Consider the following 22,070-nt stretch of genomic DNA (forward strand, 5'->3'; position numbering starts at 1 on the left):
GAATGAGGGGGGGACTTTCTGAGCGCTGTGTAATGATTGAAAAATCACCTCATATATAAGAAAAAAAGTAGAAATGAGGTTGTCATATCTTGGTGATCTCAGCTCTTCTACCCTGTTTTATTCAGAGTAAAATAAATGGTTGCTGGGAAATAAGGGCTTGGAGGCTGGATGTGTACTTCTACACAGACACAAATTGGCAAATGAATCAGAACTATGGGCTGAGAATCACAGATACACAAAATCATTTATTGTGGAGAAGCAATTCTGATCTATATATATCAACTGTGAATACATGAGATAATCACTGAAATATCCATAGCATTCATCCTGGTGATGGGAACGTGCAGAACCAAAGCTGGTGAATGTGGAGCATAAAATAGGTAAAATACGGTATTGCAGGTTTGAATATACCTTTTTTGTTGAGGAAGGAAATTAACAAGGAACTGATTATGAACAAATGCTGATGAGATTTTAATGAAAATGGGGGGGGGAATAAACAGGCAGGAAGTTATTTTGTTAATGCTTACTGAGTTTTGACAGTTTTAAATGGGAACCTTTAACAAAAAGCCTGAAATTATGCCCATTGCATCATCTTCCAGATCTAGCTCTAGAGCTGATGATGATTTTAAGTCAAGCCTTTCCCATCCCGTCCCATCCCCATGACATTTCATGGAGAATCTGAAATTCTTATGCAAAACCTCTTGCAGATTTTCCCATTTAAAATATTCAGTGAAATAACAGTGAAATGTTTGCCAAGTACTAAATGAGTCTTACACAGTTAACTGATGCTGTTTGATATCTCTTCATATTTTAATTAAAAAGATGTTACAATCTTTTTTTCCATTTTGATGTAGAAGAAACAATGTGTAGCAGTCAGTACCTGTGGAATAAGTCTGTCAGAGCACAATAGAAGAGCTGATATTTTGTTCTGCTATGTTGTTGTATTGCTTTTGTAGTGGGGTCTTTCTAATTTTTCACAAGGAGTAATTAATGTTTTTGTCTTTTCATCAAGTGGGCTTTAAGGACTTGTGCTTTATTACATGTGATATCTATGAACTAATGAACTGTAAGCCCATCCTATCAGCCATGTTGGCTTGACTCCTTTTACAATTTCAGCTGGATAATGGCTGTGACTGTGACATTTCTTCCTTTTTTGACTGGTTTTTTTGGAGGTGCATGTGCACTGAGGTAAATCAAGTTTTCCTTCCCTCTCTCCTCCTAGAATGTAGTAAAGTGAAATATTTCAGCTGTTCATAAATCTGCCCTTGTTAAGAGACCATTTTGGCAATTAAGCTGTCTACAATATTTGTTTTATAACGGGTAATAGATTTTTAAAACAATTTTTGCTCTGCAGGTGATAACACATCCCTATTAGGGTTCTTTTGCTATATTTTTCTATATTTGCTATATTTAGTTATTTAGGGCTAGGCATTTTTGTTTATGGGGTACATAATATCAAGATTCAGTACTGATAATATCAAGACTTAATTATACCATTGAAGAATACTGGTCATAGTCAAATCATGTTTGTCTGTTTGGTTGCTTATATGCAGCATTTTACCCTGCTTTTCAGCCTTAAAAGTTTCCAGAGTATCTTACAGAATAATTAGAGAGACTAATTTACAGAATAATTAGAGAACCAGTTTGGTCTAGTGGTTAAGGCACCAGGCTAGAAAGCCGGAGACTAGGAGTTCTGGTCCTGCCTTAGGCATGAAAGCCGGATGGGTGACTTTGGGCCAGTCACACACTCTCAGCCCAGCCCACCTCACAGGGTTGTTGTCAGGAAAATAGGAGGAGGAGGAGGAGGAAGGAATATTAGGTATGTTCACCACCTTGAATTATTTATAAAAATATTAAAGGCAGGATAAAAAAAATCTTTAAAAAATTAAAAACTAATAATTCTATTATTAGAATTTTGTGTGTAAATATGTTACATATTGTTATATGAATTTTCAAGAAGTTTGAGCACCTTATAGTTGCTTCTCGAATATTCAACAATTATCTTTTTTGCTTTAATGTTTATATTTCCTTTACATTTATAATTAAACTTTTTCAGTTTAAAATGTAAAGAATTCCCTCTTTTGTGCATGCTAGAAAGCATGGGGAAAATGCTTGATTCATCTTCATGATTCAGCTGCAGGTTCTAAAATCCTTGTTCCATCTCTCTGTTCTAGGTTGCTGTTTTCGACCTAGAAATGTGGTCTGAAAAAACCATTTTGTCTTGTTCTTGACATAAGCATCGTGATGTGGATTGAATAAATCAAAGGAACTGTTATTTTGAAAAAGAAAATGCCAAAGAAAAAGAAAAATCTTGGAGTGAGCCCATCAAGAAAGAATATAAATTCAGAGACAGTTGCTGCTACTGTTGCTGACTCAGCCTCCTCGCCAGCTGATCCAGCTATGTCACAATTATCCCATGGGATCAATAAAGAAAAACTCATCAGCAGGCTTTCAGAAATGTTCTCTGACTTGGATCCTACTGTCATTTACATGATGCTGTCTGAATGTGATTTCAGAGGTAAACCAAATCAATATATACTGTCAATTTTGTCATTTCCCTACACCAAAGGCAAGGCGATCTAAAGTGGTTATTTCCCTCCCTCCCACTCTGTAGGCAGGGCTAAAAAGGATGCTGACATTGATTCCTGTTGGAGGGAACAATTCCAGCTCCAGGGAATATTCCATCTAGTGGCTGGGACCGCTTCAGCCATAGGTTGGTTAGATCTCTTTGGTTTTTCTTTTATTTATATAGATCTCTTTGGTTTTTCTTTTATTTTTCTGTTATTTGCCTTTCGCCTTCTGTTTTTGAGCTTTCAGCAGAGCCAGTGCATTATCCAAGGATACCTCAGGAAATTTCTGATGGGGGAGGGAGACTGGCCAAGGGACTCAGCCTCCAACCATGCTGCAGTGTGCTGTCTCACCTCCCCAGTGGTCCCCCAGGATAGCATGTTTAGTGCCGTGGTTCCTGATTTGGGCACCTGATTCCCCCCTCCCCAATTTGTTGATGGAACGGCAGCATCTGAGTTACTAAATTGGCTCTACCAGATAATGCACCCTGATGAAGCCCCGATGACTTTTTGTTTCTCAGAAGCCCCCAGGGTAGGCAATAGGGCACTTCGTTGGACAACAACTTTCCTTTTTCAAGTTGGCAATCAGGGAGAAGTTTAATGTTGTTACTTGAATCATGAATAGCTGATATTTGTAGGATTTTCTCCCTGATTTGGGGAGAGTTTGGATGAATTTCATAAGGATTGTGACAGGTGCAGTGCTGGATTGCGTTCCAGTTAGGACTGGAGGTTTGGAACAAAGTGCGAACAAGTCAGTGCTCTCCAGGGAAGTGGAAGGAATTTGCTGATGGCCTTCCAGTGTTGGAGACGTGGGTCCTTGTGATGGTGATTTAGCCAGTTCAGTGTGCTTCCATCCATGTTGGGGAAGTGGAGACTGGGTTTGTTGAGGTGGTGTGTGACTGGCCTTTCAGGAGACCTGTCCAGACATTCCAGTCCACCCGTTCAACAGAAAGTTCCTTAGATCTGAATACCAAAACGTCTGTTACAATCTCTAGACCTTCCAATTTTACCCGTTGTTGGCTCTCAGAGTATTCATGAAAGAGATGGTGACTCTCATAGATCATCTCAGATCTCAGAATCTTGGACAGCTTTCTGATTTCCTTTTGACAGCTTCATTGGGGTCACAAAGCCTCTCAGAACATGACTTATAGGTGGATCAAGGACTGCAGCAACTAGTTTATGGGACATAGACTAAGTCTGCCACACAGGGGATTGTGGCTCCCTCCACTAGAAGTCCAGCCATCTTAGTCACCCTACATCCAGTATTGCTGCCTGCCTGGGAGACATCTTTAGGATGTCACATGATTTTCTGTGTCTTCCTTAATAAAATAATATAAGATTACATCTTACACCTTGACTGAAGCATAAAAGTTTGGCCGGGGAGTACTATTGAAGATAGTTTGCAACAAGAATGACCCCCCCCCCAATGGATTCGTCCCCCAGTGACAGCTCCAGTGTGTCCCATTTCAGAATATCCTGATTCTGCTGAGGAAAACAGTACAATAGCTTTACTATGAAGGTTTTTCTACAGCAGACTCAGCATTGACAGAAAAAAGGAGATACTTATCATGGAGCCTATCCATATTTGCAATTTAGGTGGGCTGTAATATACACATCTCGTATTTCTATCTTCTCTTTCTGAGTTGTCATTCTAAAACCAGGGAAGAAAACTCCTTCCACATGAATCAGCGTTAGAATCCTTTCTAGACCTCTCTCTGGAGCGGGAAGGAGATATTCACTTCAAAATGCCTTGTCTCCGCTGTAGAAAAAGCATCTTCTCAGTAAATCCAGTGTATCACTGAGCTGCCCTAGAATAGTTGTGATTATATTTAGCATGTTTAACTTTTCAAAAGGTTATTTTACCTTTAAAGGTAAATCATAATAGAAGAGGTTATGATGTATATATGTATCTCTCTCACTACTACAGTAGCCAAAGTATTTGAACAAGAGTTGATGAGGGGGAAATAGTAAATAAAACACATTTATTTGGTTTAAGAATTGTGGTGAAATTCTCTCTTAATCCTATTTAAAGGTGTCCATTAACATTAATCAGAATGGTGGTAGTAGTCATTGTTTTAAATAGAATTGAGAATCTGATTTTTGCCTTATATGCAAAAGAATTCCAATATAGGAATTATTTTTATACAACTATTTAAGGTGGAACAAATTTGTTTCTTCTCTGTTAACCTTGAAAGAAACAAACAGCAACATCCTAAGAGCCTATGGTCTCCACAACAATATTTAGATGTTAAGGAAAAAAATGCAGGTGCTGAAAACTATAATTTTCCCAGTAACGGTCATTTGAAAAAGTTATAACTTTGTTTTTGTTGTTGTTGTTTTGACTGGTCTTATTAAGTAATTTACTAATGATTTTTATGAAATTATGTATTTCTGAAATGGGAAAGAAAGAATAGAGAATTCCTGCTCTATTAGGCAAGACTAATTTTCATATGCCATTTTTAAAAGGGTTGTGTATCAAAATCAACTGGTTATATATGTCCAATTTTCCCGAAAGAGAGAAGACTGAATTAAAAATGACCCCCAATCCGTAAAAGAAGGCTAGCCAGGAAAAATTAGAAATACTGTGAAAAATTCTAAGCAGTGCCTATCTTTACTACATTCTTAACATAAGGTGGCTGGACTCCAGCAGGAATTAATTCCAGAGACTTCCCCCTCCCTAGTAAATGTGAATCTATGACACACTTGAACATAGCTGTACCTATACACACCTGCCACTTGCTAAAAAGGAGCAGAGCAAATGGAGGAATCCGTTTTGTACTTAGTTACTATATGTTACAGGGAATTAATTTTGCTCCATAGTTATGAATTCAACCAATTGGTAACAATTGATTAAAATTAATTCCCTGTAATATATTGTAACCAGTTATAAAACTGATTCCTGCATTTGTTTACACCAACCGTTCTCTCTCATGTGAACGAGCCATTCCCACCCCTAGAAACAAACCAGCAGACACACACGCGTTCCATTCTCCTTTCAGTAGAAATAACAACAAAAGAAGAAAAAGAACTAGGATGGACACGGGAAAGGGATAGTTGCATTGGGAAGGAAATGGAGAACAAGACTGGATGGGGAGGAGGTAGCAGGACAACAAAGGAAGGAGAAAAGCAAGGCACTTTATATTTTATTGGAAATCTTGAAATTCACAGGCAAGCAGCCTCTCCTAAGCTGTGTCTGTTTTCTTAGCAGTAGCAATTGTCTGGAGGCATTTCTGTCTCCCACCTCTTTCCTTTCAAGAGTATTCAAGGACAATTCTTCCCCCTATCCATAAGGATTTGGGGAAAAGTTCCTACCTGTATGCTTACAGATTGCATCCTCTCAATTCTGTTTAAAGTCAAATTTCTGGTAAACAGCTTAGTTCTGATTGCGGGGGTAAAACAGCATCGCAGCTCCCCAAAATGAGGCACTGTACAATTGAAGCATTGGAGCAGGCACGTTGCTTGGACAGAAACATCTTCTGTGTTCATAGAAGACTATCAGCGGCTGCTGCAATGAGTTGATTAGACATGGAGCACCACTTTGCTTTGTGGATCAGTATGAAAAGACCTTTTTGTCAAGATTAGTAGGCACCGCTTCAGAGTTTTTTACAAGCCTAATACATACAAGAAGTCTACAGGCAGGACGTGGAGTGCTGCAGAGCCTCTAGGAATGTGAGAAAATGATATTTAGAGGTACCAGTGTCTTTGATACTGGCAGTGATATATCTGTCATGACTAGTAGCTTTTGTTAACTTTATCTTCATGAATTTGTCTGATCTCACTTTTACCAAGTTCTATCTTCAATGGCTATCAAAGGAACCAGATGTATTTTTTTAAAATGTGAGTCCTCTCTTCTCAGTGACATCTTAGAATCCACATTCTTTAATAAATCCATAACTCACATCGCTTTGTTTGTTAAAAAGACTTTTTAGCTGTCTCAATTTTTCTTTATTCATTAAATTTGCATGAATATTCAATGCCATTAACTTAATGTAATACTTGCAATTTTCTTTTGAAGTTGCATCTAACAAATGGTTTTGCACACAAAACACCTAATTCAAATTCATGTTTAATTGAGGCACAATATTTAGAACAAGTATTATTTTTTAAAAATTGCTTCCTTGTAGTTCACTCAGTTAGTTCAAGGCACTGCTCTTTGGCCCTTAGGTAGCCGAAACTATGAAGAGTATCCTTTAATCAATCTTTTTTTGAAGAGAGGGCAAAAGTCACTAAACCAGAAGCTGCAAGACGTATAGAGAATCAGGTAATCTTTGAATGAAAATTAACTGCCTTGTTTATTACTGCAGTGCTGTTGAAGTTGGTGTGTAGAATAAGGAATAAGTAAAGTAATTGTTTTCTTTCTTTGTTTTTACTAGTGGATGACACTATGGATTATCTACTAGAATTGTCCACAGCTGCTAAGGATACAACATCTTCATCAAAAGTCTCAGGTTTTGATTCCCTGTCTGCATTGCTAGTTGGTGAAAATGACTCAACCTCTAGTACTTATGAACTTGAGGGTAACAATACTACTGCAGTTGCAAAGTCTGGTGAAGAATCACAGCAGCCGTTGTCATCTGAAGAACTGGCTTTCTTCATAGATAATTCTTTTGAGAAATACAGTCTACAGAGTGAAGCAAAGGAATCAGAAAAGGATAATCTCTTAGATAGCCTGACTCTGGCTTGGGACCACAGTAATTCCGATTGTACTGAATTATGTGTAAAATCCAGTTTGCTTTCTTCACAACAAATGGAAACAGATGGAAAAGAAATAGAAAACTGCTTCACTCCATTGAAACCAAGTTACTATGAAGCATCTGAGTTGGCTTCCACATCGGAGATTCAGAAGGATATTTTTGCACAAATCCCTGAGAATTCTAATTTGCCAGAAGTTGTACTTGACAGTGGTGCAGTTTCAGAGATCATTACATTAGCCAACGAGGCAGTGTCTTATATTGATCCAAGTCAAATACAAAATGTTTTACTTGACCTTACAACAGTAAGGACCATGACTGCTCAACACTGTCAGGGTTTTGCGAAAATAGAGACAAATGTGTTTCATAATTCTCATTCTTCTTCACAGGACACTGAAGAACAAGAAAATGTAGTGGCTGTACGTAATAATCTTAAAAAATCTTCAGTTCCTGACCTATGTGCCGAATCTAGTTTTAAATTAGCACCTTTTACAAATGTTGATTCTTCTCAGCAGATGTGGAATTCACAATTTTCTCAGTTTCAGAAACATTCTCAGGAGCTTACTTTTTATCCAGCTTTCGATTCACAATGTACAAATCACAGTTTTGTGACTCCTATTGCAATCAGCCCTGGGAAGTGGAGACCTGCTTCAGACTGTAGGAGTCTTGGAAAGACATTTTCCTCTCCAGCAGTTTCAAAGACCTGGGAGAACATCTCTTCTCTACCAAAGAGATGGGGATATAAAGATGGGCGACAAAGAAATAATTTTTCTCAAGTACATCAGTTGCCTGGTGGTCACATAATGAACAGAAAGACTTTTACAGGTCACGTGCTTGTTCTTCTTCGAGGGCTTCCGGGATCAGGCAAATCATATTTGGCAAGGTAGGTTAGACATACGGAAGGTTCAGAAATAGGATGTTATTCTCTCTTTCTTGCTCACACACAGATGCATCATTAAATTATGTCTGTATCCATACTCAAACTCAGGGAGGCAGTGAAGGACAGGAAGGCCTGGCGCGATATGGTTCATGAGGTCATGAAGAGTCGGACACGACTTAACAACTAAGTAACAACAAATCCATACGCAAGCCAGATTCTCTTCTAACCATATATTGCAGACCAAATCATAGTTTTATCTTCTCATTTACTGTACACAGAAGCCATTGCTTCCCTTCAATTCATGATCAACTCTCAAATAGAAGAGTTTGCTGTTACACAAAGCATGTAATTTTAAAATCGTTGCTTGACTTACTAACCATCTTTTGCAAGGACTGAGGGCTTCTCGTTTGTTTGTATGACATTATAAATTGCAACCATTATGGTATGGATATGACAGCTTATGAATGTGTTGCTTCTCTTACTACATCAAAAAAACAACACATTATTTTAGTTATTTTCTGAAAGATCTAAATAGTGAGAGTCACAAGGATGAAAGAGATCCAGTTTTACTTTATCTGTGATTTTGTAGAAGATCAGAAGAGTGTGTTGAAAAGAAGATTAGAGCTTTGTTTATCATTTTCCACAGGGCTTTGCTTGAGGATAACCCTTGTGGGATCACTCTTAGCACAGATGACTATTTTTATCAAAAGAACGGGCAGTACCAGTTTGATGCTGATTGTTTAGCAGAAGCACATGAGTGGAATTGGAAACGTGGTAAGAATTAGATACAGCAGAAGAGCAGCTGCTTAGAAGTACAAATTCTACTAATCCTAAAGGCTTCCCTGGAATATTTGTGCCAGGATTGGTGCTAATTGTATCTGCAGTAGGCACACATTGAACATCTGCAAAATTAGAGTATTTCAGATAAAATACACATGCATTTCATGTCCCCATGCCCCTAGCCAACTGAAAAACTCATCCTTGGTGAATCATATATGGAATTAAACTAACAAATAGTGAGATGGGGGGGATATAAATTTGATTAAATAAATAAACATATTAAAGTAAGGAAAGACTGCTCATAGTCACTCACATCTTAGTCACTGCCCAAATGGATTACTGCAACACGCTTTACATGGGGCTGCCCTTGAAGAGTATTCAGAAGCTTCAGCTGGTGTAAAATGCAGCTGCACCGAGAGTTATGGATGCCGGTCATTCAGCACATGTTACACCCCTGCTCCACAAGCTGCATTGGTTACCAGGATACTTCCGGGTGCAATTCAAGGTGCTGCTAGTCATCTTTAAAGCCCTTCATAGCTTGGGGACAGGTTACGTACGGGACCATCTCTCCCCTGTGGTGTCTGCCCATTCTGTTAGATCTGGCAGGAGAGGCATGCTGTGGGTCCTGCTTGCGAGAGTGTCATCTGTCAGGACCCAGGAGGGGAGCCTTTTATGCCATGGTGCCAGCGCTCTGGAACATCACCCCTCCCCGCCCAGAAATTAGACTTGCCCTGGCCTACTAGCCTTTTGCAAGGCACTAAAGAACTGGCTTTGCCATCGAGCCCATGTCATGACTTATTTGAGTGGTTGTGAGACTTCTCGGCTGCTATTTTTGTGTTATTTTTGTTGCTTTTACATGCCCAGAGTCAAGTATATGAGATGGGCAGCCTATACATTTACTAAATAAATAAAAGATATGTTGTTTTAGAGAGAGGGAGTTTCTTTTAAAATGTACTGGAGTTTTAGTTCAATATGTAGTGCATTACAGCCATGTGGATTATTGTACACATTGTGAATTATATTATGTGTTTTTTTTTTTTACTCACTTTGCCTGTATTTGAAATTCCTGCAAATTATTTCAGAAACAGAGAACCTGAAGAATTTAAAACAGATTGTCAGAGAAGAGCTTCATACATCTTTAACTTTCTTTTAAATAACAGTAATATAAATTGTTGATTTGTTTACAGTTAATTTTTTTTTCCTCTCAATTTATTCGTCAGCCAAAGAAGCATTTCAGAAGAGGATCACTCCTATAATCATAGACAACACAAATACGCAGGCTTGGGAAATGAAGCCTTATATTGCTTTGGTCAGTATTCCATATTTTTAGTGTTATTGAGCTGAACCTTGTTTAAGTTTTTTGTGGGTGAATGGATGAGTGGTACTATAGCAGCATTGTTCACAGGGCGTGGTCAAAAAAATAAAGACGGCCACGATAGTGCAGTCAAAGCTCTGCCCATTGTCTATGTGTGTTGCACAAGCACATAAAATACAAGCAGAGCCTTGATTGTATTGTCATGGACACCATCTTGAATTTTTTTGCCATACCCTGTGGGTACACTGTTCCTATAGTATTCCAGTCTGGGATTAGGGAGCATGACAGCCGCAAGTATCGTTGCACCTGCTAATACTGTACTGAGTTTAAACAAAGCAAAACAAAAACAGGACAATTTTTTCAGGAAGGTCAGGAGTGCTTTGAAGTTAAGCGTTCTTTTTCAGCAACCTGCCATCTATCCCCTTGGCTGCAACGTAATGTTGTGGTCTATGTTCTTGTGGACTAATTAGGTTTTGACTGACTCTCCTTTGTCTCGTAGAGAATCCAGTTTTTGAACTGGAAACCTTTCCTACATAAATACATATGATTCAAATTAATTCCAGGGCAATTCTTTTATTTTGTTTTAGCCCTATCAGGTTAGAAACCCCACCTTTAGGCATAAGCTATGAGAGGATCCTGATGGGAGAGAAGGACTGGCTTAAAGCTTGCACATTCCAAGCCACAGGGGTAATCCTCTGAATGGAGCCCAGGTTGGAGAAGTTGTTAGTGTGTCACTTATCAGCCTTTTGGCTGAGATCAAGTATGACTGTGTAGTGTGGTGCAATCTTATTCACATTTACTCTAAAATAAATTCTATTGAATCCAGTGGGGATTACTTATACGTAAATATGATTAGGTTTGCTGTCTGGGCTTAAGCTCTGAAGACACTGTAGAAATGAGACTTGAATTTTACATAAGGTTTATGTAATATTGCATACTTTTATTTTATTTTATTTTAGTATTTATTTGTGACTTCAAGTCAGTGTTGACTCCTGGCAACTGCCTGGACTATTCCCATCAGTTTTCTTGGCAAGTCTTTGCAGAAGTGGTTGGCCATGGCCTTCTTTTTCCTAGGGCTAAGAGAGAGGGACTGGCTCAAGGTCACCCAACTGGATTTGTGCCTAAGGCAGGATTACAACTCACAATTTCCTGATTTCTAGCCTAGTGCCTTAACCACTATACCAAACTGGCATCACATCATTATTCAGGCATAATTGTTTTGAACCATTTAGGATAATGGTTAAAAAGGTAAGTCAGGTTGAGTTTGATTCCTGGTAACACCATGGATAATTCCATGGCATTTTCTGGGCAACAGTACCAACAGGATTTGCCATTGCCTTCTTCAAAGATGATTTCCAACTTCCTAGCCTAGCCTACAGTCTTGGGATTTCTTGAGGTTTCTTGACCCATTCCTGCTTAGTTCTCTCACCCAAACAAGGTTGTCCAATGCTCTACCTTTCTGGGGTGTCATGACAGTGGAGCCTGGATAATTTCAGGAAGAACGAGTTCATGAAGAACTTGTGACCAGCAGTGATAATGAGTAGAATCCTTTCTAATTAGCAGCTGATCTGATATTTAATTCTTTAGCTGCTCATTTGTAAGTGTAAGGATGGTGATATGTCTTCTTTTTTTGTTTTTACATTTTTCTTCAGTCACAGCAACACAAATACAAAGTTATATTTCGTGAACCAGATACATGGTGGAAGTTTAAACCAAAAGAATTGGAAAGGTAATAATAGTAAGCATAATAATAATTCTATAACAACATTACTGTGTAACATAAATTAGAAATAAATAATAAAATTATCTCAGCTAGGAATGAGCTTAACTACGCAAGGGTAGTTTTTACTGAGCCTATATATGCCTGTTCTAATTATCTATATTGCTGCAATGCTATTCATTGTTTTTGCTTAGTGTTTATTGGAATTTGTAAGGTTTCATGGAATAATTATGAATGGCAACTTTATTTTCTGAGAAGTTGTTTTTACCTCAGAAATATTACCTTCTTTTGAGTGTAGGCATTCATTTAAACAGCCTCAAGAGAACGTATTATTGTTTAAGTTGGCATTCACAAAAAAACATTTGAGAACAACTAATCTTCCTGTGGACTAATTGTTTCCCTAACTGATATAAAATGTAATGTTTTAGAGGTCAGTCTTTTTTTTTTCTACATTTAAAAAAGTCTGTAAATAGACTTTGCGGTGTCATGTAAAAAAAAAAATTACAATTCAGTTGCAATTTTGGAAGGGCTCTAGAAGTCATACCTAAGACTTTGAAGAAAAAACCCTTGTTTAGATGTGACCAGAGTGTGAGAAGTATTAAGTAATGCTCTTGAACTGCAAATTGACATGAAACAAATGTAGTTAGTTTTTAAAAACATATCTCAAATATATTAAAATTGCATGCAGTATGCCTGTATTGTGGTGGTAGCCTATCAAGTATTTTGTTCTTTTTGATATTTAGGCGAAATATTCATGGTGTATCTAAAGAAAAGATCAAAAGAATGTTGGAACGATATGAACATTGCCTGACTGTTAATTCAATTTTGAATTCTTCAATCTCAGATGAAATGAAGAAGAGTGCAACCTGTGGTGAAGCTCTTCATCAGGAGAAAAGACAGGGGTAAATTGAACGTGTCTCCTCTCTACAATGTTTTGAGTTTGATATTTAAAATATGAAGGTTATTGTCAATGAAGCTAAGTCCTTTTGTCATAACCTAGTGTCAGCCCCACTAGATGGGCTAAACCAGGAAATCACTCCACAGGAAGACTAAAACTGTTTTTATTGAGATTGATTATAGTAACAGAATCTTGCAAGTCCGATTGTGCTGTACTTCTTCCCCCTTCTTATGAATTAGGTGAATTAGGAAGGCATCTGAGCTGCTTCTCAATGTTATCTCACTATTTTGGACTTTAAAGATGCTTCAGCCCCTTTTGCCCAGCCAACGGCTCCTGCCTGCCTCTGTCACAGCCACCTGTCTCTGCACCTGTCATTGTAAAACACAGTTATGGGAAATGTTGAGTGTCCTCCATATCATACTCTTAGTTCATGGAGCGCAGTCAGCCGTGGTTGGCATGAGCCAAACATTTCTTCTCGATTGGCACTGAGACAGTCCAGCTCAAATACAGCTTGGGTGGATTTTTTTCACAAGCTATCTCCGCAGGCCTTAAAGAGGTTCTGTCTCCAATGAACCAGTTTCTCATTTCCAGGCTAGTTAAAAATCTGATTATTGTATTGGATAGCCAATGTGATCAGGGCCCTATTGGGGAGGGAAGAAGTAGCTTTTCACCTCCCCAGTGCCATTCCTCCTTCCCTACATCTGAATCATACCTCCATACTAATTTTAAAAAGGCTCCATCAGGTTCAGAGGAAGCATTTATCATATTTTATAATGGGATAGGTAATTTTCAAAAGAATTGGGTGACAGTAAGATGAGTGTAAATGAGGAGAGAATAAGGATGTGTGACACCAGGAAGGTGCACTGGGCACTTATGCTCTGCAGTGGAATAGTACTACCTACTTTGGGTTGTGACCCATAGACCGGGGTTTTCAAACCATTTTAGGCCTGGAACCTGTTAGTTAAAAAAAACAAATCCTGGGACCCCTGATCTGCAAAATGGATGCTGTGATCTGTTTTTTTCATGGGAGAACAATGAACACCCTTTTCACTGTACCTTAGAAAGAATGGTACAGAAGCCCCGGCTGTGCTCAAGTTAACCTTTTTTAAAAATTATTACTCTTGGTCCTTCATGGAAGCCAGGTTCTCACAGAACCCTAAGGCTCCATGGAACTCAGGTGGAAATACCCTGCCATTGACAATCTGTAGGCCCAAATGACTTGGCCATAAATCAGTTTAAGAACTTGCCCCAGAATACCATGCTCTACAATGATATTTGTGAGAGTTCCTAGGCAGGTAATTCATGGAACAGTTTCGACGAAACCTCTAAAATAGAAATGATATGATTTGCTTTGATATTTCCATGCCGCTTTTCCAACGTTTTCCAACTGAGCTCAAACTGGTTCTCCACACTAGCAAAGTAAGTAACATATAATATTCTGTGTAGATAGTTGCTACAGTTATCGTAAAAGCATATTTTTATATGTCAAGCTGTAGACAAACTTCATATCTGGCAACAGATTTTAATAAGAAAAAAATTAGAATAATGTGCATAATGCTAATAATAATTTCTTCATCTGTTTAGACCTCCCTATTCATTTCAGTAGAAGCAGCAGACTGAAATACACATATCTTTATATTCACATATTGGCTTTTTCTGTCCATCAGCTCAAAACAGATGCGGTATGCTCCATCTGGTTTTAGTTTAGAACCTTAATGAAATTTTAAGGGAAACAGCTGTCTGTGTGCTATTTAGTATGGGATTCCTTAAGCATCCAGTCTTTGTTTCAACAAAAATCCTCTTTTGTCCAAGGGAAATAGTTTTCAGTCTTCAGCCAGTCCTTTAACATGCTTTGTCTTCTTCCTTTTATATGCCTATGCCATTTTAGGTTATGTCCTAAAATGTTTTAGCAGAAGTAAACTTCACTGATATATGCATTAAAATATATATATATATATATATATATATTTGTCTTGTAGGAAAGAAGAACAGGAAGAACATTTTGCTTCCTCTTTGAAATGTGTAGAATTAAATACAGATGAAAAAACTGCTTTAGAAAAAGCTATGGTGGAAAATCAGAACCTTCAAAATGGAAAGAGAAGAGTTGGGCATGATTTACAAGAATGCAATTCTGAATGTAGTATCCCTTTAGATTGCTTGGACACTTATAGTTTACCAAGAGGAGACAAAATGTATTCCATTCTTGAAACAGACTTAAGACCAGTCTCAGATTCCAGTGCCAGTGAAAATATTCTGTTGTGCAATAACAGTGATGTGAAAACTCAGGTTGAAACAACTGTATGTTATGAAATAACAGAGACAGAATTAACAGAAACAGAAAATAAAGATGGAGATTTAAATTCTGGGAACTCAGTAAAACCTGAGATGTTAAATTTTGTGGGAGACTGGCCAGTAGAACAAACTATGGGGCAAAGGGTGAAAAAAATTAAAAGATTAGAAAAACGTTTAAGAAGGGACAAAGAGGATTTAAGTATGCAAACATCTACTCTTGATTCATTAAAGATTCCAGGTGAAGATAAACAATTGGATCTAATTGATATTTATCAGGAGCTGCCACTTTCTGAAGATAAGTGTGAAGTGCCTGATATTAATACAGAAGTCAATACATCAGGATGGCTGATGGTAGGAGACTGGCCTATCCAAACCTTAGAGCAAAGACAACACAAAATGAAAAGAATAACCAAGCAAGGCTTTAGTGAGTCAGGCAGTTTAAGAAATAGTCAGCATGATGTCAGCAATGATGGTGTGAATGCAGTGTCTCTGCTGCGTGGAACATCTGCAGATGTTGAAGAGCAGTCAAAGGAGGAACGTTTTCAAGGATCTGAAATCTCAGCTTCTGAACCTGTGAGTGAGAAAAAGCCTGTACTGAATAAAAGAATGCATAAGCATCATAAATTAGCCTTAACGTTTACCAATAATTCAGCCCTTAACAAACCAGGGGAACCATTGTCTCTGTGCAATTTGATGGAAGAAAAACCTAATGAATGTGTTGCGTCCGAGGCTACCAAATATTCACAGACAGAACCAGGAGATTTTGCACTTCTGTGGAGGCTTGAAAGAGAAATTATTTTTTCGGAGGATACAAAAGTACTACATGGCAGACTAGATGGATTTGTACCAAAAAGCATTGAAACTATTTCAGATTGTCCAGAAAAAATACCCTATAAAGTAACCTATGAGAGAAGCACATATGTAGAAGAAAGTGAACTTGTTAGTATTGATGAATCTGAGAACCTAAATATTTTGTGTAAACTCTTTGGGTCTCTTTCATTTGATGCAATAAAAGATTTGTATGAAAGATGTAACCGAGACATCGATTGGGCTACAGGGATCCTGTTAGATTCTGCTGAGAAGTTGTGCAAAGACGATGACGTTGAATGCTTGCAGGAAGCAGGAGCTCAGCTACCTGACATGTCTCTTCTTTCTAAGAGAAATGCTACATATGAAGACAGACTTGCAGACTCTGTGGCAGTCACTCAGGAAACTCTGTTTTCTAGAATTATTCACAAATCAGAAATAACAAAAGTCCCAGTTGATGATGACACTGAAAACATTTCTGACTCTTCTGCAGGAAATTGTGTGAATTCTTCAGGAGAAAAAATTAATCAGTTACTTGCTGCAAGAGAATATGTAGACAAATCAGATAATGAGATAGATACTTTGAACATGCAAACAAAAAAGAGAAATTCTGTTACACTATCAGAGAATGAGCAGCAGAGCATATCTTCAGTTAATGGAATGGATTTAGCTATTCCTGTGACTGTACCTGATGAAGTTGCAGGCCCTGCTGGTTTGGAATCTACCTGTGATGTAGAAAAAAACAAGCCTCCAGCAAACCTTCAGGAAGGCTCATTTGCAGAAGAGACATCTGATTTGAAACTAAAGGAAGACCCTAAAAGCCACAAAGGGAAATTTGAGCAGTACAAAAAAATGGATTGTAAGCCAGTCTTTTCAGTTCCAACACAAAGAGAAAAGAAAATGTCTAATCAAGATTATGGTACAATCAAGTTGCAGAACTCCATATCCCAATCAAAATCTGTAAGCATAGATTGTCTCGAACTGGTCTTACCGCCAGAATTAGCCATGCAGTTAAGTGAAATATTTGGACCTGTTGGAGTTGATACAGGTAATAACATCAGTAAGTATTTTACTTAAAAAAAACAAATTCATTATGAACTGGGAACTGATGATTGTACATACCTAACAGATCTTAATATTTGAAAGAACTTAAGAAGTTGAACAGTAAAAACAATTTTTTTAAAGAGGTTAAATAATTGATTTAGATTAGGAAATGATATGCAAGTATTCCAGGCCTTTATTTTGAGTTAAGCCACTTTAGGTCATTGTTCATAGTTCATAGTTTATTCTTGTCCTGCTACACGGGTTTGAAGTTCATTTTCTGTGAATAGTAGCTGTTAACTTATGGAGAGGTTGCTTTGAAATAAAAGCTTTAATGTTATTTTATCTTGTAACAGCAAAATCTGTTCTTACTAAGGCCCAGCACCTAGAGTAAGTAGGTAACCTAATACTATCCAACTATTTTGGACCATCTTTTATCATCGTAATCAACATTTCTATGTAAGCTGCCAAGAGATTGAAGCAGGACAGAAATGTGGGAAACAAATGTTTTCAGTGTTGGATTTGCGCTTGAATTTATTTCCTATTTTATGTTAACCTTCTGGTTCATGATGCTGTTATTTCCATCGGTTCCCTGAATAATATCAAGACTGCATTAAAGTTTACAGCATTTCTGTGCTCCCACATTGTTTAGATGGTGTAATTAAAAAAAAATGAAAGCACAAATCACATCTTGTAAAAAACAGCATCAACTAAACACTAGTATAGTAGAAGAGACCAAATTAAAAATAGCAGGATTCTCCTTAAATTTGTATGAGACTTTACCTCTGTGGTTTTGTTTTGTTTTTCCCCCTTCCGTAAGGATCACTAACTCCTGATGACTATGTGGTTCATATTGATCTGAATTTGGCCAGAGAAATTCATGAGAAATGGAAAGCATCGATTATGGTTAGTCAGCCTGTCTCTCAAGACAGGTTTATTGTTGTTCATTAGTTATTACATGGCGTGCATTAAATTACAGCATATTTATATTTTTTGACTCCAGGTACAACATTTCTGTAATATATAGAACATTTACATTGCACTTGGTCCAAACATATTTTAAAGAAATATGTTTGGACCAAGTGCAATGTAAATGTTCTATATATTACAGAAATATATATGCAAATAAAACTATGAAGCAGCTGTTTTTTTGTTTTTTTCTTTCTCCAAAGGAGAAACATTTGTATTTGTACACTGGAAGTATGATGTTACATTCCCCTTTTCACCGATTTAGACAAATTCAGCATTTCATCAGTGATAACAGGTTTTTCCCCCTGCTCTTATTCCTTGAAAATTGAAGTTCAGTGGCTAGTTCCTTCAAATAATTATTAGAAAACTTATTTTAATTAGAGCTTAATGTTGGTCATTAACACAGCATTTGCTATATTGACTGAAAGATCAGAAGCATTCCTACTGTAGCTGCTTTGGGGCAGTTAATGATTTGGGAGCAAGCTCTTGTTTGCTGACCCCTTTACCACCACCCAGAGCAGCCACTTTATTGCATGTAAATGCTGACCTGTCTGAAAAGGCTGTCTGCCCTGACCAACCATCCTGTACCTGTGACTCTGTGAATATAGGACTGCTGGATTTCTCCAGAGAAGGATTACATGCAGGAAACATGCAAGGAGAGCTGTAGATCCCCCAGCTTCACTTGGTAATTCTTCTACCTTAAGTTGTAGGATTGCTGCCCCATTGAGGATTCCAACAAATCTGGAGGCACCAGGTTGGGGAAGGAAACATGAAGGTGTGTTTAAATCTATGACGTATTAATATTATTATCAATTTTTTTATTTAGAAGCGTCAGAGGAGAGAAGAGGAATTGCACAGACTCCTTGAAGAAAGTAAGTATTGCCCTCAATTATAATGGCTCTTCTGTTAGTAAAATCAGAGAGAAACTTACCAATGCAAAGTTTTTGCTTCCGCCTTTGCCCACTGCCTGTACTGTCTTATCAGTTCTGTGGGACTGGAGATCTTCCGGAAGAGATTTTGAGAAGTGCAGGGAGAGCAGAAGTTTGCTTGCGTAATGTTGGCTGTAGCCCAGTATTCGTATCTTTGCATGCAAAACCATGTAAATAAGAGAAGTGGTGAAGGTACTCTTTAATTTTTTAAAAAGATCAAATCAACAACAATGATGATAATGTAACAGCAAACACTGTGGGCAGTAGGTAGGCTAAACTGACAAACGGCAATGTGTTTCAAGACTGAGAAGGTATTGCTTTTTTGGCAGAAAGGTATCTTCCTCCATGACTTCGTTCTTTTTGTGTATAATACAGTCCATGTTGTTTACACCCTGCCTGTTTGGCAATTTTTTAAAAGTGCAGCATCTAAGGACCACAGACTAAAAAGGAGTGGAGTAAGCAATCCATGAAGTTTTGCAACTGAGATGCATCATGAGAAACACTGTATTGTGATTGTTTTTTCAGTGCCAGAATATGTTTGTGCTTTTAATTCTGGACAAGAAGAAAAGATGGCTGTAGAAATGTTGTTTTTCACCCACAGCGATGGAAATATTCACCAGTAATACTAAAATATAATTGATAGACATGATGTATTACAGGATTTAATACAATAAATTTATTTTATTTTCCTGTAGTTTTACAAAGGGGCAACGGTCTGATTCTAATCCTTCATTTCATAATGTCAGTTGATCTTTAAATATTGCATTAATTGATTACATTAATGTTCCTTTTCTTATTTTCTTGAAGTACTTCTTTAAAAAAATAAAATAAAATGCCACATCATCTTCAACCGTTGTTTCTTCTAAAGGTCCCATGCTATTTGAGCAGCTGCATCCAGGCAAACTGGATGACATGCTCTCTCAATATGCTGACTGTCAAAGGCAAGAGAATGAAAGGCGACATACAGCTGTACCGGCTGAAAAATCAGCAGCTTCTGAAGTTTTTCCTTTCATGGATCATTGGAATGTCCAGACTCAGAAAGTATCACTTCGGGAGATAATGCGTGAAGAAATAGCTTTGCAAGAAAAGTTAACTGTGGTATGAGTGTTGCTACTACTTCTGTGTATTTCCTGTCTCTCTCAGCCTGAGCTGTGTTGTGCAAACCAGCTGTCAGTCTTCCAGTGCACTGGAGCGTTGTTCTCCTGCTCTGGTTCTCAATATGGCCCATGGATCTCACCTTCCCATTCCGTAAGAGTACCCACTAGAAGCACAAGCATCTACCGAGGATGCAGATGATGAAACGTGGATCACGCTACAAACTTGCCCCTTCTGGATGCACATCATGAAATCACACGCACATATGTTAGGAGCAGAGCTTGCATCATGACAGCACAGTGCACATTTCCTCATTCTAACAAAACTCTGGATCCAACAGAAATCTGACTAAAATAAGACTCGGGATGTTCCAGGGACAGTGTCTGATTTGGCAGAGGCTGGGTAGCGTTGGAAGGCAATCAACCTTGCCTCTGGTGTGCAGGGGCCACAAGAACGGCCCTGTTGTCATTACCACAATGGCTAAGGCTGCAGTCCTCTACAGTTTTCTGTGGATTAGGAGAAAATACATAGAACATAACAAACTAGTATGGAATAATAGAAAGTAAGACTTAGATACATGTTTCTGGTATGCTCAACAGAATAGGACTAGGTTGAAATACTTACTTTTACTAGTCTCTAGTTTTACAAATTGCTGTTATATAGTTTTGTAGGGATCAAGTTATCTGAAGGTGTTTAATTTCTTCTAGCTCAGATCTTCTTAGGTCTCCTTGCACACACTATGTTTGAGATCTCCTTGCTGATTTTCAGTAATATTCAAGCATGGGGACTGAAGGCTATTTCAAATCCCTGTCTATTTTTATAATTACCCCACTCCAAAATGAATCTGGACAGAATCTGTGGTAATACTTTTTTAAAGTACCCATATTTCCCATACGTGCTTGTAGATAAGCCCATCGGCAGATAAGCCAACCCTTGAATTTTTAACCAAAATACCATGTAAAATGCATGTCAACTTATCCACAGACGGGGTTACACACAAGTATATACGGTAATAACTGTAATGCAAAAATATGAAAAAATTGTGGTTTATTATTTGTATTGTATCTTTATAGAAATACTTTTCTAGGGATATAATTCTTTTTTTCTTTTCTTTTTTTGGGGCGGGAATTAGAAACCTTTTCCTTTCATTGCTAGAAAAGACTGTGCTGCTAAACTGAAGGAAAAACAACTTTTGGAGCTATTCCCAGCCATTAACCCAAACTTTTTGATGGATATCTTCAAGGATTACAAGTGAGCTTTTCTTTCTTAATATGATGAACATCAGTAACATAAAAGCTATTCTGCCTGAAAAATTGGTTAATACTATAAATTGATATAGTAAAACTTTGAAGCTTCAGAGCACTAGTGCTATACCTAAAACCCTCAATGGCTTGGGACCTTGAGCTTTTAGGGCAGATATGTACAGTTTGAGGCTTCAGGGCCTTAGTCTCCCCCTGAAAAAACTTGGAGGTGGCTCCTGGAACCCCTCAAAAAGTGGACCCTGAATTGTCACTTGTAATGTGATTTTAGTGGAAAAGATGAAATGCATGAATAATGTTTGCTAGGTTTGACTTTTTAATAATTAAGCGCCTCGCGTGGAACTTTTTCAGAATGTGTCCGACATGTCCCCCGTAGCCTAAAGGAAGTTTTGGGTTTGGGCCTCTAGAACTGCTTTGTCCTGTGTGCCAAAGGGTCCAGTCCAAGCACAGCCTGAGACCAATAGCAGTACAAGAGAAGCGAATATGTGTAGCTCAGGGTTGAACAGTGGAGTCCTTGGGGTTCTCTGAGCTTGGTTGTTTTCTTGCAAACATTTCATTACCCAACTGGGTAACATCTTCAGCGCTTGAGTGGAGTGGGGCAAACTCAAGGACTCCACAAATAGCAGTAATGGCTGGGTCTTGGGTTGCAGTGCTCCAGCTGAAACCCTTGCCCTGTCTAGGCTTGTTGGGCACCAGATCTGAAGTTGCCTTCTTTTCTTCCTTTTTAATCATGTATAAAATACTAAATTACCACTAGATTTGCCGATTAATGTTTTGCATTGATTTTCTGAACTGCCCTGGGATGCTTTTGGATTGAAGTGTAGGAT

The 22,070-nt window shown here is 38.0% G+C and overlaps 1 protein-coding gene and 1 long non-coding RNA gene across 6 annotated transcripts in view; one reads left to right on the plus strand and one right to left on the minus strand.

Moving 5' to 3' along the window:
* Positions 1-22,070, plus strand: part of N4BP2 (NEDD4 binding protein 2) — a 41,221-nt gene that overhangs the window by 10,721 nt on the left and 8,430 nt on the right. For 2 of the 5 annotated variants that reach the window (XM_088131212.1, XM_088131211.1), the window contains exons 2-12: positions 2,175-2,518; positions 6,941-8,141; positions 8,785-8,912; positions 10,139-10,227; positions 11,886-11,962; positions 12,697-12,855; positions 14,831-17,010; positions 17,812-17,897; positions 18,787-18,832; positions 19,758-19,987; positions 21,117-21,235. In XM_088131212.1, coding sequence (XP_087987338.1) covers positions 2,290-2,518; positions 6,941-8,141; positions 8,785-8,912; positions 10,139-10,227; positions 11,886-11,962; positions 12,697-12,855; positions 14,831-17,010; positions 17,812-17,897; positions 18,787-18,832; positions 19,758-19,987; positions 21,117-21,235 — 4,544 coding nt within the window. In that variant the 5' untranslated portion in view covers positions 2,175-2,289. Of the gene's footprint in view, positions 1-2,174; positions 2,519-6,731; positions 6,829-6,940; positions 8,142-8,784; positions 8,913-10,138; positions 10,228-11,885; positions 11,963-12,696; positions 12,856-14,830; positions 17,011-17,811; positions 17,898-18,786; positions 18,833-19,757; positions 19,988-21,116; positions 21,236-22,070 lie in introns of those variants that run through there. The other 3 variants (XM_025172957.2, XR_015794183.1, XM_088131213.1) reach the window with 3 other exon arrangements.
* Positions 15,588-22,070, minus strand: part of LOC148213656 (uncharacterized) — a 30,368-nt gene continuing 23,885 nt past the window's right edge. Inside the window, exon 4 of the long non-coding RNA XR_015794184.1 lies at positions 15,588-15,714. This is a non-coding gene — a long non-coding RNA (uncharacterized LOC148213656). The remainder of the gene's footprint in view (positions 15,715-22,070) is intronic.

The sequence above is a fragment of the Python bivittatus genome, unplaced genomic scaffold (genome assembly GCF_059951505.1).
Source record: "Python bivittatus isolate LINGU-HERP-01145 unplaced genomic scaffold, Pbiv_v1 ctg000970_np1212, whole genome shotgun sequence".
Taxonomy (NCBI): Eukaryota; Metazoa; Chordata; class Lepidosauria; order Squamata; family Pythonidae; genus Python; species Python bivittatus.